Here is a 17534-nt window from a genome sequence, read left to right as displayed (position 1 = left end):
TTTTATCAACGTTCACCCTGTACCTCTGTCACTATTTACGGTTTCTGAGGTCAAGTGCATGATCCTCTCTTTCGGGGTTACTTTCACCCCTGGTCATTAGCATCCCAGTATTACAGATACACAATTTATTACACAGTGTTGATACCAATGACAGCGTGGAACTAAGGAAGACATATATTAACCATCAGTCTATAGACGAAGGCTCATTTGGAAGTTAAAATTGCAAGCTATTGTGGTCCAGGCAGTGATTGAGGTGTAACATATAATGTCAAATATCTCCGGAAACAAGGAATGAATTTTGTTTGGCCACAAACTCCAGATAAATGGAGAACTGGTAACCTTAATTCAAAGTGCAATGGATGTTTTGAAACGTGGACTTTGGGTCTAACAGGGGTGAAATTGGAGGTATTAAGCTCAGCTAAATTTGGTGCTATGCGTGTGGTACTCCATACTGGTATCTTACACACATCAAAAAAAGTTTTGCATCACCTCGGTTCCCAGAGTTCCGGAACCTATACAGAAAATTGGAACAGATATCAATATAAACATCATTTCCGCCATTTTTATTGCACATAAAAACCACAGATTGCATGTTGTACCAGCATACAGCGAGACCTTCAGAGGTGGTGGTCCAGATTGCTGCACACACCGGTACCTCAAATACCCAGTAGCACGTCCTCTTGCATTGATGCATGCCTGTATTCGTCGTGGCATACGATCCATATGTTGGTCCAGATTTGTCCCACTCCTCAATGGCGAATCGTCGTAGATACCTCAGAGTGGTTGGCGGGTCACATCGTCCATAAACAGTCCTTTTCAATCTATCCCAGGCATGTTCCATAGAGTTCATGCCTGGAGAACATGCTGGCCACTCTAGTACAGCCGTTACGGCGCCTTCCATGACCACCAGCGGCGTACGTCGGCCCCACGTAATGCCACCCCAAAACAGCAGGGAACCTCCACCTTGCTGCACTCGCTGGACAGTGTGTCTAAGGCCTTCAGCCTGACCATGTTGCCTTCAAACACATCTCAGACGATTGTCTGGTTGAAGGCATATGCGGCACTCATGGGTGAATAGAATGTGATGCCAATCCTGAGCGGCCCATTCGGCATGCTGTTGGGCCCATCTCTAGTGCGTTGCATGGTGTCGTAGTTGCAAAGATAGACCTCGCCATGGACATCGGGAGTGAAGTTGAACGTCAGGCAGCCTATTGCGCACACTTTGACTCGTAGCAGGACGTCCTGTGGCTGCACTAAAAGCATTATTCAACATGGTGGCGTTGCTGTCAGGTTTCCTCCGAGCCATAATGCGTAGATAGCGGTCATCCACTGCAGTAGTAGTCCTTGGGCGGCCCGAGCGAGGCATGTCATCGACAGCTCCTGTCTCTCTCTGTATCTCCTCCACGTCCGAACAACATCGCTTTGCTTCAGTCCGAGACGCCCGGACACTCACTTCCCTTGGTGAGAGCCCTTCCTGGCACAAAGTAACAGTGCGGGCGCGATCGAACCGCGGTATTGACCGTGTAGGCGTGGCTGAACTAGAGACAACACGAGCCGTGTACATCCTTCCTGCTGGAATGACTGGAACTGACTGGCTGTCGGACTCCCTCCGTCTAATAGGTGCTGCTCATGTATGGCTGATTACACCTTTGAGCGGGTTTAGTGACATCTCTGAACAGTCAAAGGGACTGTGTCTGTGATACAATATCCACAGTGAACGTCTATCTTCAGGAGTTCTTGGAACCGGGGTGATGCGAAACTTATTTGATGTGTGTGTATATTTGTAATTTTGATGATGAATCACACTATTTGATTTGTGTACAATACTACGTCATTTTGTGAGGGTTAAAAAAGCACTTAAGAAAAATTTAAATTAATGTATTTATTTCGGGATAGTCAACGAACGTTTCAGGGTGTTTCGGAAGTATGTACCACAAAGGGGATGGTATCTGACAGCTGTGGGGAAAGTACAGAAATGGCTCTGAGCACTATGGGACTTAACATCTTTGGTCATCAGTCCCCTAGAACTTAGAACTACTTAAATCTAACTAACCTAAGGACATCACACACATCCATGCCCGAGGCAGGATTCGAACCTGCGACCGTAGCAGTCACGCGGTTCCCGACTGAGGGCCTAGAACCGCTAGACCACCGCGGCCGGCGGGGGAAGTACAGGCTGGTCGATGTACCCCGAATCGATATTAAGTCTGACGATGTACATTCTCTTCAATTACTTCGTCTGCGGTCTAGAAAATGTGTTGTACTAATTATTATGTAAAATTTTCACACAAGCCCTTATATTCACTAATATAAATATGAACAGAAGTTAAAAAGTGGTCGTGATAATCATGTTTGAACCTGAAAATCCGTCAATGTGTACCTGGTTTACGGTACCAGACTGCAAATGTCCACTTCGCGCGTTTCACAGTGCGGTGTTGGCTGAGAAACTGGTCGGGATGGACCTGCACACCCTGACAGCAGCAATTCTTGGCGGGTTTGAAAACTACTGTGACACTCTTCTCTGGCCCCTTCTGGTTAGTTCCTTTTTTTTTGCGATCATTGGTCTTATGCAGTATTATGTGCCTGTGAGTGACACAACTCTTTGCAGACGTTTTGGGCAGTCCTCTCTGATGCACTAACTCTATGAAGGCTTCGTTCGTGGGCACGTCCAGATGCGGCAGCCACGCTGCCACGATTCCAGGTCGACCCATATTCCAGCACTGATTCAGTACAGCCGTCTGGCCATAACGCACCACTCGAATACCGTGACTCGGGTCAGCGGTGGAGGATGGCATGACGGCCTGGAACCAGTTCAACACGTACATCGCTCTAAAACTGTCAGTGTGATCGTTTAAGAGCAGTGGCTAACATTTTGTGTGATGAGCTTATTTACATCGTGCATGATAGTCGTCTGTGTGCACGTTGCGTCCATGTCAAGGAGAGCGGCAGTAGCAGAGGTGGGGAGGGGTGGGGTGGGGTGGGGTGGGGTGGGGTGGCTCGAGCTGTTACCTTGCAGGTAGGAGGAGCCGATCTGCGTGGCGCCGTTGTAGTCGTTCTGCGGGAAGCCGAGCAGCCTGGCGGCCTCCAGGAAGGCCTCGGCCAGCGGCGTGTGGTAGGGGGCGTAGTCCACCGCCACTGGGCCCTCCGTGTTGTGGAACACGCGGTCCGCCGCCAGCTCAGGGATCGCCGTCGCCTCCGACTTGAGGAAGTACCTGCGCAGTGCGACAGCACGCTGTACCTTGCACACCGACATAAGGGAGATAGTCCCATACATTCCATCACCACCATGGTATTCAAATGGTTCAAATGGCTCTGAGCACTATGGGACTCAACTTCTGAGGTCATCAGTCCCCTAGAACTTAGAACTACTTACACCTAACTAACCTAAAGGCATCACACAACACCCAGTCATCACGAGGCAGAGAAAATCCCTGACCCCGCCGGGAATCGAACCCGGGAACCTGGGCATGGGAAGCGAGAACGCTACCGCACGACCACGAGCTGCGGACGTCACTCTTGACAGTGCCAGTAAAACATAGTTACTAAACACGGTTTTTCGAAACTCCTTCTCCAACGAAGACGAAGTAAATATTCCTGAATTCCAATCAAGAACAACTGCCGAGATGATAAACATAGAAGTAGATATCCTCGGTGTAACAACGCAGCTTAAATCACTTAATAAAGGCAAGGCCTCCCGTCCAGATTGTGTATCAATCAGGTTCATCTCAGAGTATGCGGATAAAATAACTCCATATTTAGCAATTATATACAACCACTCGCTCACAGAAAGATACGTACCTAAAGACTGGAAAATTGCACAGGTCACACCAATACCCAAAAAGGGAGTAGGAGTAATCCGCTGAATTACAGGCCTATATCACTAACGTCGATTTGCAGTAGGCTTTTGGAACATATACTGTATTCGAACATTATGAAGTACCTCGAAGAAAACGATTTATTGACATATAGTCAGCACGGATTCAGAAAATATTGTTCCTGTGAAACACAACTAGCTCGTTATACTCATGAAGTAATGAGTGCTATCAACAGCGGATGTCAGATTGACGCCATATTTTTAGATTTCCAGAAGGCTTTCGACACCGTTCCTCATAAGCGTCTTCTAACCAGACTGCGTGCCCATGGAATATCGCCTCAGTTGTGCGACTGGACTCGTGATTTCCTGTCAGAAAGGTCACAGTTCGTAGTAATAGACGGAAAGTCATGGAGTAAAAAAGAAGTAATATCTGGCGTTCCCCAAGGAAGTGTTACACGCCCGCTATTGTCCCTAATCTGAATTAACGACATAGGAGACAATCTGAGTAGCCGTCTTAGATTGTTTGCAGATGATGCTGTCATTTATCGTCTTGTAAAGTCATCAGATGATCAAAACGACATGCAAAATGATTTAGATAAGATATCTGTATAGTGCGAAAAGTGGCAATTGACCCTGAATAAAGAAAAGTGCGAAGTTATTCACATGAGTACTAAAAGAAATCTGAGGGCTGTAAATTCAACTAAATACTTAGGGATTACAATTACAAATAACCTAATTTGGAACGATCACATAGATACTATTGTGGGTAGAGCAAACCGAATACTGCGATTGACTGGCAGAACACTTAGAAGGTGCAACAGGTCTACCAAAGCGACTCCTTACACTACGCTTGTCCGCCCTATTCTGGAGTACTGCTGTGCGGTGTGGGATCCGCATCAGGTGGGACTGACGGATGACATCGAAAAAGTACAGAGAAGGGCAGCTCGTTTTGTATTATCGCGAAACAGGGGAGATAGTGTCACAGACATGATACGTGAATTGCAGCGGCAAACATTAAAACAAAGGCGTTTTTCGTTGCGACGGGATCTTCTCGTGAAATTTCAATCAGCAGTTTTCTCCTCCGATTGCGAAGACATTCTGTTGGCACCCACGTACATAGGGAGAAATGATCATCACGATAGAATAAATGAAATCAGGGCTCTCGTGGAAAAATTTAAGTGCTCGTTTTTCCCGCGTGCCATTCGAGAGTGGAAGGGTTGAGAGACAGCATGAAGGTGGTTCATTGAACCCTCTGCCAGACACTTTGTTGTGAACAGCAGAGTAATCACATAGATATATATGTACAGATTCGGCGAACTTACTGACCAAAGTAGGGTTTGGCAAGCACGAAGGTAGGCGGCAGTAACTCCCCACGTATACCGGTGGGCATTATCTTGCCAAAAATGTAAGCCCAGGACGTCGTTCCATGAAGTGCAACAATTTACACTGAAGAACCAAAGAAACTAGTACTCGAGCACATTTGGGTCAACATTTGTAAAACTTTAATTCCTCTTTCTCAAACGCCACCCTATGGGGAAAGAGGGAGAATTTTAGTTTTAGCGAAACAAAATTTACGAAGTCAATAAGTATTTTTATTTATCCGTAACAAGTTTCCACGCAAAAATGAGAACATGGATTTTCTTGAATTACAGCGCCAACTAGCAAGAATCAAAACAAATGTTTCAGACAAAATGTAGAATCTGATTTTGCAATAAGAAATGGGGGTTCCCAGTTGAAATTTTAAAGTTGCCTCCCGCCCCACCCCCAGGAGGCTGGGGTGGTGGGCTAATTTTAGAACCAGCAGATGTCCCCCACCAAAATAATCAACTTTGGATTCTACACATTTTTTCGTGTGAAGCTTATTTTTCGAGTTATTATAGTTTGTCAACTTAAAATTTACACCCTGTATAAGACACGTGTCTCTCGCAGTTGCAAGATCGGTTACTGCTGGTATAATGGCAGGTTATCAAGATTTAACGGGGTTGGACGTGATGGTGTAGTCGGCGCACGAGTCATGGATGAAGTGGGAATTGACCCGTACGACTAATTCACGGGTGCACCGTTAATATCAGGAATACGGTAAAACGTAAAGTCCCCGACATCGCTGCCGCTGGAAAACGATCCTGCGAGAACAGCACCAACGACGACTGAGGAGAATCCTTCTACGTGATAGAAGTGCAGTCCCTCCGCAAATTGCTGCAGATTTCAATGTTAGGCCATCAACAAGTGCGAGGCTTTACGCCCCGCCTGGGCCCGTCGACACCGACATAGGACTGTTGATGACTGGAAACGCGCTGCCTGGCCGGACGAGTCTCGCCTCAGATTGTATGGAGGCGATATGATGGACCCTGCATGTCAGTAGGGGACTGTTCAAGCTGGCGGAGTCTCTGTAACGGTGTGGGGCATGTGCAGTTGGGGTGATATGGGACCGCTGATACGTCTACATACGACTCTGACATGTGACACGTAGATGAGCATTCTGTCTGATCACCTGCGTCCAGTCAAGTCCATTGTGCATTCCGACCGACTTGGCAATTCCAGCAGGACAATGCGACACACCACATGCCAGAATGGCTACATAGTTGCTCCAGGAACACTCTTGTGAGTTTAAAAACTTCTGATGGCCACCAATTCCCAGACACGAACATTATTGGGCATACCTGGAATGCCTTGCAACGTGCTGTTCAGAAGAGATCCCCACTCTCTCGTACGCTTACGAATTTATGGAGAGCCCTGCAGGATTCATGGTGTCACCTCCCTCCAACGCTACATCAGACATTAGTCGAGCCCGTGCCACGTCGTGTTGCGGCAGTTCTGCGTGCTCGCCTGGTCCCTAGACTGTATTAGGCAGGTGTACCAGTTTCTCTGGCTCTTCATTGTAGTTAGTCTTTGTTAAGTCTGTGTAGTAGCAATTAGGCACCACTGCAGACGTCTGCTGACACAGGCCTTAACAACTTTCTTCCTCTGTGGGTAGCTTCAAAAATGGGCAATTCTGTTGATTTAAATCTAACTCCACGATTCCATACCAGAACCTAAAAATCTGCAGTATGCCTGCATTGGTGTAGAACATGCTTACGGTTTATCTCGTACATTTACCGTCAGAAATCTAACAACGACAGTAAAGCTGATTACGTTAGAGTTACTCACTGTTTCTTGGCAGATACATAAGGATTCCTGACGAAAAAAAATTGCTTGAAGAATGTCTTCTAAAAGGGAAAAAAGACGAGTTATAAAGCATTAATATTAACATTAATCAATGAAATTTGTTATTCTGATTGGATCACAAACTATAAAATTAATTTTGGGCTATTCTCAAGTCCTGCATATTAGAGTATATAAAATTCATCATCTGTTGATAGCGAGCGTGAGAGACAAATCCTAGTCATTTTTTGTGGAGCATAACTCAACAACAGTGAAGCATTTTATACTCCAAGGCGATTAGTGGTGGTTGAGGCTTCAGTCACTGGGCGAGTGAGCGCAGCGCCGCCGCGGCATTTGGTGCCAGCAGGTGGGTCCTAGACACATGTGGCGTTGAAAGGCAGATGGTCTGCCGAGAAATCTTTCGCAGAAATGTTATTGGGCGGAAGTGTTATTACCGGTGTGTCGGAACGTTAAATACGGAGTAAGTGTGGTACCATCAAACTCTGGATTGCAGTATTCAGACTAAAGGCGCTCTAAAATTTAGGGAACGAGCTGATTCGACCACAAGACATCGCATTCGGGCGACGCGCTGTTTACACGTAGACCAGGGGTGTAGGCGTAACATAACGACTTCAGCAGAAGACAAGACATTCTCAAGGAATTGCCGCAGCCTACGGTGTTGCCATATTGTGCAGATAGCCGGACTTGAAGTATTGTCAGCGTGGTCAGTTTATTTGACCATATTACGAGAGCTGCAGACTTACATTCCAGGGCGGCTTGCCATCGGTCAGATTTTATGTCAAACAGTATAAGTCCAAATCACTGTCAACTGATGAAAAACACAAAAGTGGCATGGCATATGATGTCCAAGCTGCGATTGCCTGTGGATAAGTAGTTGGCAGATTTCACCCGCTGACTGTGATGTGGACGCACATCTTAAGGAGACACAGCTGCAAGGGAAGTAGCCACATTAGTTAATTTTTATTGTTCTTCTTTATGTTTTATATTGGTCGCTTTTAGAGGATTTTATACAGCAATACTGATTATGAGAGCTTGAACTTCCAGACAATTCTTTTAACTCTATACATAGTCAACATTTTAACAGTTAACATTTGAATGAAACTGTTTCCCTGTCCCTAACTAGAGGGGATATCGGAGTATCTGTGTGGAATAATTTATCCTTTGTATTCTAATTTATGCTTTGTATTCCATAGAGTATTTTCAGTAATATGCGATTCTGCTGTATCATTTCTCCTCATTAGCAGTTTTCTAATTATGAATAATTTTTATTTGACCGTGAAGTGCCGGACTGAATCCGTAATGATCGCACACAGAAGTTTCTCGCTGATAAGCTGTTGTACTGATAATTACTTCCTAACTTTGAGATGACAGGTGGTTGGACACAAACATAACAAATGTGACACGTTAGCTGAAGTACTTCAATCTATCTGTATTTACACTCACATACTGGTTGACATTTAAAAGAGACCGGATTGAGAAACATTTATATAAAACAAATCTAGTAATTAAATGTACGTTTAGTCTGCATTTCACAGACGACAAAATGCCCTCCTGTGGTAAACGGTCATTTAAGTATTAGTGTGAAAAACAATTAATTTCATAAAAAAGTTTCTAGCAGTTCACTTTACAGCAATTGTTTGAAAAACAATATTTAACTGAACCCGATCCGAGAAATGTAATTGAGCTCAATAAAACTTTAATTTCGCCACACACAATAAAAGTACTGTTTTAACTAGACTTTATTCATCACAGTACCTGTACTGAGTAAGACTGAATTTGGCATTTTACGTTTTGGAGTCAGCTTCGTCGTATGTTTCACAACATTTGGTACATTTACTAAAGCATGTTGGTTCCTTATTTATAAAAGTGTGATGCATTAGTTGATTACAGAATATATCAGATTTTAGGACGACGTTTTTAAAGTGTTACAAGGGTGAGTGGTTCGTCCTCGTTTGTTTCTAAGTGATCAGCCTGTCACATATTCATGTGTATCTAGTTATCTATTTTAACTCTCTTCTTATCTTTCTTAGATTTACTTAACAGTTTTAGAACATTTGAGCAGTTTTGCCGCTATCTTCCAGGATGTGAGCTAGTGTGAATATGAGGATGATAAGGGACGAGTTTGGGTAAAAGCGCGCGCGCACACACACACACACACACACACACACACACACACACACACACACACACTATATCCGTAGCTGTTAAACACAGAACACTTCAAGCACATGGAACGTAGGACCAGGATAAATTCAATACTTACGTAATGACATACATAAGATCAATTTCAGTGAGTGAACACACAATTATTCAAATAAAAACAGCACACTTGAGAGAGACTGGCTTCATAAAGTGAAAAACTGAACTTTGCATGATAGCTTCCCGACAACACGTCCAATGACTGCATAACATTTGTAAAAAAAAATAGTTATAATCATAATTATTTCTGTGAGCAGTTGGTTGGTTTGGTTGTTTTGGGGAAGGAGACCAGACAGCGTGGTCATCGGTCTCATCGGATTAGGGAAGGATGGCGAAGGAAGTCGGCTGTGCCCTTTAAGAGGAACCATCCCGGCATTTGCCTGGAGTGATTTAGGGAAATCGCGGAAAACCTAAATCAGGATGGCCGGACGCGGGATTGAACCGTCGTCCTCCCGAATGCGAGTCCAGTGTCTAACCACTGCGCCACCTCGCTCGGTCTGTGAGCAGTTCTGTTGCCTCTGTTGTAAATGTTACGTAAGTTCCCACAGTTGTAGTCCATTAAGTATACTCTTAAGACAAAGGAAAGAAAAGAAAAAAAAAACCACGAGCCGCCGTGGTTACCGTGTGCATTCGCTACGCGGAACATCCAACACTGCATTCTTGCAGATGCACTGGTCGTGTGCATCGGTAGAAAATAGGAAGAGGAAAGTTCGTGCGCAGGCCGCGGTGGCCGAGCGGTTCTAGGCGCTTCAGTCCGGAACCGCGCGACCGCTACGTCCGCAGGTTCGAATCCTGCCTCGGGCATTGATATATGTGATGTCCGTAGGTTAGTTAGGTTGAAGTAGTTCTAAGTTCGAGGGGACTGATGACCTCAGATGTTAAGTCCCATAGTGCTCAGAGAACCATTTTTGAAAGTTCTTGCGAGTGAACGTATAACAATAATAATAATAATAACAAACTAATAATGAATGAAGTTTATTGCATTACAGGAGGAGGTTGACTATTAAAAATAAATGGAAAATAGGCTGGTCGTTCATGATCTTTAATTTCAGGTTGTACACAGGCGAAGTGCCAAATATAAGCCGAATCGGTTTGTTCGTGTTTGATGAGGCCTTCCCCTTGTCCCTTGTCGGTGGAGCATGAAATATACAAAAGGGAGGAAGATTAAGCTGTAACGTCGTGTTGAAAAGCTCAAATTGGTGCGGATGGTGAAGGAAATCTACTTTGTTTATAACATTCCGGCATTTACTGTTGCAGATTAAGGGGAACTGGAAATGGCTGGACGGAGATTTGAACCGCTATCCTGCCGAATGCAAATCTGAGGTCTTACCAGTGCGCCATCTGACTCGGAGAGTCTTTTGGCAGAGGGCTGTGAGGTTGATTGCTTGGTAACATGTACCAGAATATACTTGTAACAAACTAGAGTACCGCACACTCCTCAGTACTACTGGTACCGTATGTGGGTGAGACATTTATTGAGGAGGGGGGGGGTCATGAATTGGCATCCCCTCCCCCCCCCCAAAAAAAAACATTTTATTAGAAGTGTTCGTATATTTAGATATACGAGGAGACTTCTAAAAGTAAGTTGCGTACTATTATGGCTGGTTAAAGAGCTTTTATTAAATACTGAATTACACTTCAAAGTGAGGTAGATACAGAAGACTCGTTCATTAAGTAACACAATACATTCTATTTCTGAAAGCAGTTCGGTTTAGTCATGGTTCTAATACACCATATTATCTTCCACTCATTTGGTTACGAAATCCTAGTTTTCAAAAGTAATCTCCGTCCAATTCGACGGCCTTACGCCATCTTACTGAGAGGGCCTTCGTGCCGGCGTGGTACCACTCCACTGGCCGACGTTGGAACCAACGTGTTGCTGCATCAACAACCTCCATATAATCCATCCACGTATTGCTTCTCGTGGAGTGCATCCTTCTCGGGTCAAACAGATGGAACACGGAAGTTGCGAGATCCGGGCTGTACGGAGGATGAGGAAGAACAGTCCAGAGTTTTGTGAGCTGCTCTCGGGTGCGCGGACTTGTGGAGGCCTTAGGTTGTCATGGAGAAGTAGTAGTTCGTTCACATTTTCGTGGCGATGAACACACTGCAGTCGTTTCTTCATTTTCCTGAGAGTAGCGCGAACATCTTCAGAGTTCAGTACCTCACTACCAACAGAGGCGTCCCGTTGAGCAGCGAGGTGTTCGGTTGTGATCTGTCCATCACTTCGAATCAGAGTGTCGTCACGTTCCAACACTGCAGGAGTCGCAGCTGTGTGCGGCCGGCCGCCCCTCTGCAGGTAGGACAGGTACGCGTCGCCCAACGGCTCGCCGTGCTTTTGTTCACTGCCAGGTAGCCGTAGGCAGTCTGCAAGCGCCACTGAATAACTGCGCTGCTTTGGTTTTCCACCAAAAGAAACTGTCACAGCTCTCTGCTTGGAACGCTCCTCTGCTGAAGGCTATGTATAGTGCCGCCACCTGTCGGAACTTCGTGAAACTACAGGGGCTGCAGCAGGAGTATTACTCGACGTTCCACAACAAATTCCGCATTTTTCCACCCGAAATTGGCGGAGAAAAAATATGTTGCATTAGTTACTGAACGTCACTCGTATTGTCAACGTAATTACCAGTTCTCCGTAAACAAATGGCGGAACGTTGTGCCAATCGTTGAATTCCTGGACGATAGAAATCCTCTGAATCATTCGTAAACCGTTGCGTGGACACCGGGATGTTATTGTCCTGTAACCACTCCGCCACAGGCCGTTCATTATGAACCGGTGCTCGATCGTGTTGAAAGATGCATTCGCCATCCCCGAGTTGCTCTTCAATAGTGGGAAGCAAGAAGGTGCTTGAAACATCAAAAAAATGGTTCAAATGGCTCTGAGCACTATGGGACTTAACATCTATGGTCATCAGTCCCCTAGAACTTAGAACTACTTAAACCTAACTAACCTAAGGACAGCACACAACACCCAGCCATCACGAGGCAGAGAAAATCCCTGACCCCGCCGGGAATCGAACCCGGGAACCCGGGCGTGGGAAGCGAGAACGCTACCGCACGACCACGAGATGCGGGCTTGAAACATCAATGTAGGCCTGCATTGTGATAGTGCCACGCAAAACACCAAGGGGTGCAAGCCCCCTCCATGAGAAACACGACCACTCCATAACACCACCGCCTCCGAATTTTACTGTTGGCACTACACACGCTGGCAGATGACGTTCACCGGGCATTCGCCATACCTACACCCTGCCATCGGATCGCCACATTGTATACCGTAATTCGTCACTCCACACAACATTTTTCCACTGTTCATTCGTCCAGTGTCTACTCTCCTTACACCAAGCGAGGCGTCGTTTACCATTTAACGGCGAGCTGTGTGACATACGAGCAGCCGCTCGACCATGACATCCAAGTTTTCTCACCTGCCGCCTAACTGTCACAGTACTTGTAGTGGACGCTGATGCAGTTTGGAATTCTTGTGTGATGGTCTGGAGAGATGTGTGCCTATTACACATTACGACCCTCTTCAACTATCGGCGGTCTCTGTCAGTCAACAGACAAGGTCGGCCTGTACGCTTTTGTGCTGTACGTGTCCCTCACGTTTCCACTACCCTATCACATCGGAAACAGTGGACCAAGAGGGACGTTTAGGAGTGTGGAAATCTCGCGTACAGGCGTACGACACAAGTGACACCCAGTCACCTGACCACGTTAGAATGCCGTGAGTTCCGCGGAGCGCCCCATTCTGCTCCCTCACGATGTCTAATGACTACTGAGGTCGCTGATGTGGAGCATCTGGCAGTAGGTGGCAGCACAATGCACCTAATATGAGAAACGTATGTTTTGGGGGTGTCCGGATACTTCTGATCACATAGTGTCATCCCGAACGTAGGTGGAGATTAGTGAAAGAAACCGCACTCGCTCCCATTTACACGCTCGGAATGATAGCAGGAACAACGGCGAGTCAACAATTAAATTTTATATAGTATGAACTATGACGTCGTCAAAGTTATAACAGTTTGTTACTCTTAAAGTTCATAAATCAGCTGCATGAAAGATGTACTTTTAAAAATTTTCGGACGAATACTGTTCAAATCCAATATTTTAGTCAACTGAAGTTTCTAGGTAGTCGTGCTAAAGCAGTGTAAACAATTATATTATTATTAATCTATTAAAACATTTTTATATTCTACTGTAATCATTACTAAAACAGGAGACATCTGTGACACGTTGAACCTGAGAATTACACAACGTATTTTTTTCTGTCTCTCTTTTTTTCTGTAGATTACTGTCTGTCACGCGGTTAAAGACCGAATACATTAGCAAGCAAAACAGAAATAGAAACAAAGATTCATTGCCTGTTGTGATTTCCAGTGCTTGTGCGCACTATAGAGAAGAACGAACGCCACAACTCGTTATCTATTCAGCACTGAGTGAGAAAGGAGCATCTATTTACACGAGACTTTGCCTTAATAACGGTACACACTAGTACATGTTCGACTGCAGCTGTCTTCGGCTGAAAAAAAATAAAATTAAATTAAATTAAAAAAAAAAAACGGTGTACTCCCTCAGGAGACACCCTATGTTAGTGACAAACAGCTATCAGTGCTCGGGTTTGCTCTCACCCACACAATGTATCCGGTAGCGAAGTACTCAATGCACGTGAAGTAGCGGCTAATTATGATGCTTGTCGACTGCACTGACTAGGGTAAAAGAAACCACATTTGGAGAAAGAAGAATGTTAGTTTCCTTCTCATCTACCGCCAAAGGCTGTAAATAATTAACTACATACTGTATTGTGTTTCAGATATTATTTGTCAGTGGATAAGATTTTTAGTACGTAATTAAATGGTACTTATAAAATATGCATGTAACTAATGAGCGAGTAAAGACTACAGGAGAATGCCATTAGGTCAGTAAGGAGATTTACCGTTGCACAAAGAACGTGTTACGATCCTGCGTTTTCATTACTCTTTGCGAGGAATGCGTTTTTGTGATATTAAGGAGTGAACGCGATGGCGAGCAGACATGAACGAAGCTTCGGATAAACTGTGTGAAACTGGTACCTCTGGAATCGACGATTATACTGGGTGGTCGGAAAGAGTCCAAGAAGCTTGTAAGGGTGTTAAATGGTTCAAATGGCTCTGAGTACTATGGGAATTAACATCTGACGTAATCAGTCCCCTTGAACTTAGAACTACTTAAACCTAACTAACCTAAGGACATCACACACATCCATGCCCGAGGCAGGATTCGAACCTGCGTCCGTAGCGGTCGCGCGGTTCCGGACTGCGCGCCTAGAACCGCGAGACCACCGCGGCCGGCTGTAAGGGTGTTAGAAGGTAGGTTGTGTTGAGAAATAACTGTTAAGAAAGCAAAATCGATACGATCCGCCGTTTCCGAGTTACGTAGCACTGAAGTTTGCCAAAGAGGATGTTGCGCATGCAAATTCAAGCAGCCTACCAGAGACCGCGTCGCTAAATGTGTTCTTTGTGCCGGCCTAGGTGACCGTGCGGTTCTAGGCGCTACAGTTTGGAACCGAGCGACCGCTCCGGTCGCAGGTTAGAATCCTGCCTCGAGCATGGCTGTGTGTGCTGTTGTTAGGTTAGTTCTAAGTTCTAGGGGACTGATGACCTCAGAAGTTAAGTTGCATAGTGCTCAGAGCCATTTGAACCTACGGCTGGACCATAAAAACTCTCTAACACACATTATTAAATACATAAACAAATTAAATAAACATACATCAAAGGAATAGCAACAAAAGGTAGGCCAGTAGTCTGTTGTCTCTGTGCTTTCTAAAACACCGTAAATATTTAACCAATTTCTTCATGCGTAGTATATATCGGATATAAACAGACATAGATGAATAAATATATTTAATAGCATGCTGCTGCCGTTCTTTCGTGTAACTGTGGAGTAATTATGGCCTGACGCGATCGATAGTAATCGGCAACTTTGACCTCCAATAACTCAGGTACTACTCAAGTTACGTGCCTGTAATTTATACCAATTTAGGTTTACACTAATAGCTTTCTAAACACACGTCGGTCGACGAAATCGGATGAAGCGTTTAGATTTTGGAAATTCGTTGCTGGGTGTTACTTGTATAATTTACCGTCAAATACTAAACGTTAAACTAATAAAGATATTGAAAATCTGATTACACCATCTGAATCGTCGTGGGAATAATAGTAATGTACACGTTTCTTTTTGAAGTATCATGATACATCTGGCTATTATTAATTTCTATACGAACTGTGAAGTGTCTGCCATGATGGTTTCACAAAGTCCGCCATCTTTGGCGCTCTTTCATCGAGACAGCATCGCTAAGGAACTCCCAGCCACGTGCTCGACCCGGACCACGCGCTCGGGCTGCCTCTCTTGCCCGTCTGACGTTCAGCACCACGTGTTTGCTGTCGGACCCCGGCTTGCCGTGCGGCCGCGCCAGCTCCCAACTTGGAATATCTCCGAGGCGTCTCAACTCGCCCGCAACCTCACATCCTCGTGATGCCAATTGGCGACCTACAACACAGAATAGTAGCGGCTGCGGTCAAAGCAAACCATCACAACGACCGGGAGAGCGGTGTGCTGACGCCACGCCCCTCCTATCCGCATCCTCAACTGAGGATGACACGGCGGTCGGATGGTCCCGATGGGCCACTTGTGGCCTGAAGACGGAGTGCTTTCGTAGGCTTCTCCTGGCTATTGTGAAGACGGGGGCAATTCCCAGTAGCCTATGGAAGGGCGCTTCGTCCAGCCTGGAAATGGTGGGTCTGACGTTCCATACTCCTTCCATTGGAACTGTGAATGAGGACTGCTGTGCTGGCCAAATGACTAAAGATTTCTCCATTGCGGAACGTATTTCTTCACCACTTCATGGAAGTAAACTTTCCAGAAGAGCTGTCAGAAAGCAACCCTTTGCAGAGACTTTATGAACGTGCCTCCATTCTACTACTGACATAGACTGAGTGCAAAGCATGGCAATTAGATAATTTCTTGCAATCTACATCTATATCTACATCCATACTCCGCAAGCCACCTGACGGTGTGTGGCGGAGGGTACCTTGAGTACCTCTATCGGTTCTCCCTTCTATTCCAGTCTCGTATTGTTCGTAGAAAGAAGGATTGTCGGTATGCTTCTCTCTGATTTTATCCTCATGGTCTCTTCGCGATATATACATAGGAGGGAGCAATATACTGCTTGACTCTTCAGTGAAGATATGTTCTCGAAACTTCAACAAAAGCCTGTTCCAAGCTACTAAGCGTCTCTGCTGCGGAGTCTTCCACTGGAGTTTATCTATCATCTGCGTAACGCTTTCGCGGTTACTAAATGATCCTGTAACGAAGCGCGCTGCTCTCCGTTGGATCTTCTCTCTCTCTTCTATCAACCCTATCTGGTACGGATCCCACACTGCTCAGCAGTATTCAAGCAGTGGGCGAACAAGCGTACTGTAACCTACTTCCTTTGTTTTCGGATTGTGTTTCCTTAGGATTCTTCCAATGAATCTCAGTCTGGCGTCCGGTTTACCAACGATCAACTGTATATGATCATTCCATTTTAAATCACTCCTAATGCGTACTCTCAGATAATTTATGAAATTAACTGCTTCCAGTTGCTGACCTGCTATTTTGTAGCTAAATGATAAATGATCTTTCTTTCTATGTATTCGCAGCACATTACACTTGTCTACATTGAGATTCAATTGCCATTCCCTGCACCATGCGTCAATTCGCTGCAGATCCTCCTACATTTCAGTACAATTTTCCATTGTTACAACCTCTCGAAATACCACAGCATCATCCGCAAAAAGTCTCAGTGAACTTCCGATGTCATCGACAAGGTCATTTATCTATATTGTGAATAGCAACGGTCCTACGACACTCACTTGCGGCACACCTGAAATCGCTCTTACTTTGGAAGACTCCTCTCCATTGAGAATGACATGCTGCGTTCTGTTATCTAGCAACTCTTCAATCCGATCACACAGTTGGTCTGATCGTCCATATGCTCTTGCTTTGTTCATTAAACGACTGTGGGGAACTGTATCGAACGCCTTGCGGAAGTCAAGAAGCACGGCATCTACCTGGGAACCCTTGTCTATGGCCCTCTGAATCTCGTGGACGAATAGCGCGAGCTGGGTTTCACACGACCGTCTTTTTCCAAACTCATGCTGATTCCTACAGAATAGATTTCTAGTCTCAAGAAAAGTCATTATACTCGAACATAATACGTCTTCCAAAATTCTACAACTGATCGACGTTAGAGATATAGGTCTATAGTTCTGCACATCTGTTCAACGTCCCTCCTTGAAAACGGGGATGACCTGTGCCGTTTTCCAATCCTTTGGAACGCTAC

The 17534-nt window shown here is 45.2% G+C and overlaps 1 protein-coding gene across 1 annotated transcript in view; it reads right to left on the bottom strand.

Annotated features, from left to right (window-relative positions):
- Positions 1–17534, bottom strand: part of LOC124711476 (glucose dehydrogenase [FAD, quinone]-like) — a 161532-nt gene that overhangs the window by 36586 nt on the left and 107412 nt on the right. Inside the window, exon 4 of the mRNA XM_047241582.1 lies at positions 3010–3212. Coding sequence (XP_047097538.1) covers positions 3010–3212 — 203 coding nt within the window. The remainder of the gene's footprint in view (positions 1–3009; positions 3213–17534) is intronic.

Source organism: Schistocerca piceifrons, chromosome 8 (assembly GCF_021461385.2).
Source record: "Schistocerca piceifrons isolate TAMUIC-IGC-003096 chromosome 8, iqSchPice1.1, whole genome shotgun sequence".
NCBI classification, from domain to species: domain Eukaryota; kingdom Metazoa; phylum Arthropoda; class Insecta; order Orthoptera; family Acrididae; genus Schistocerca; species Schistocerca piceifrons.
This window is presented reverse-complemented; position numbering and strand designations above follow the sequence as displayed.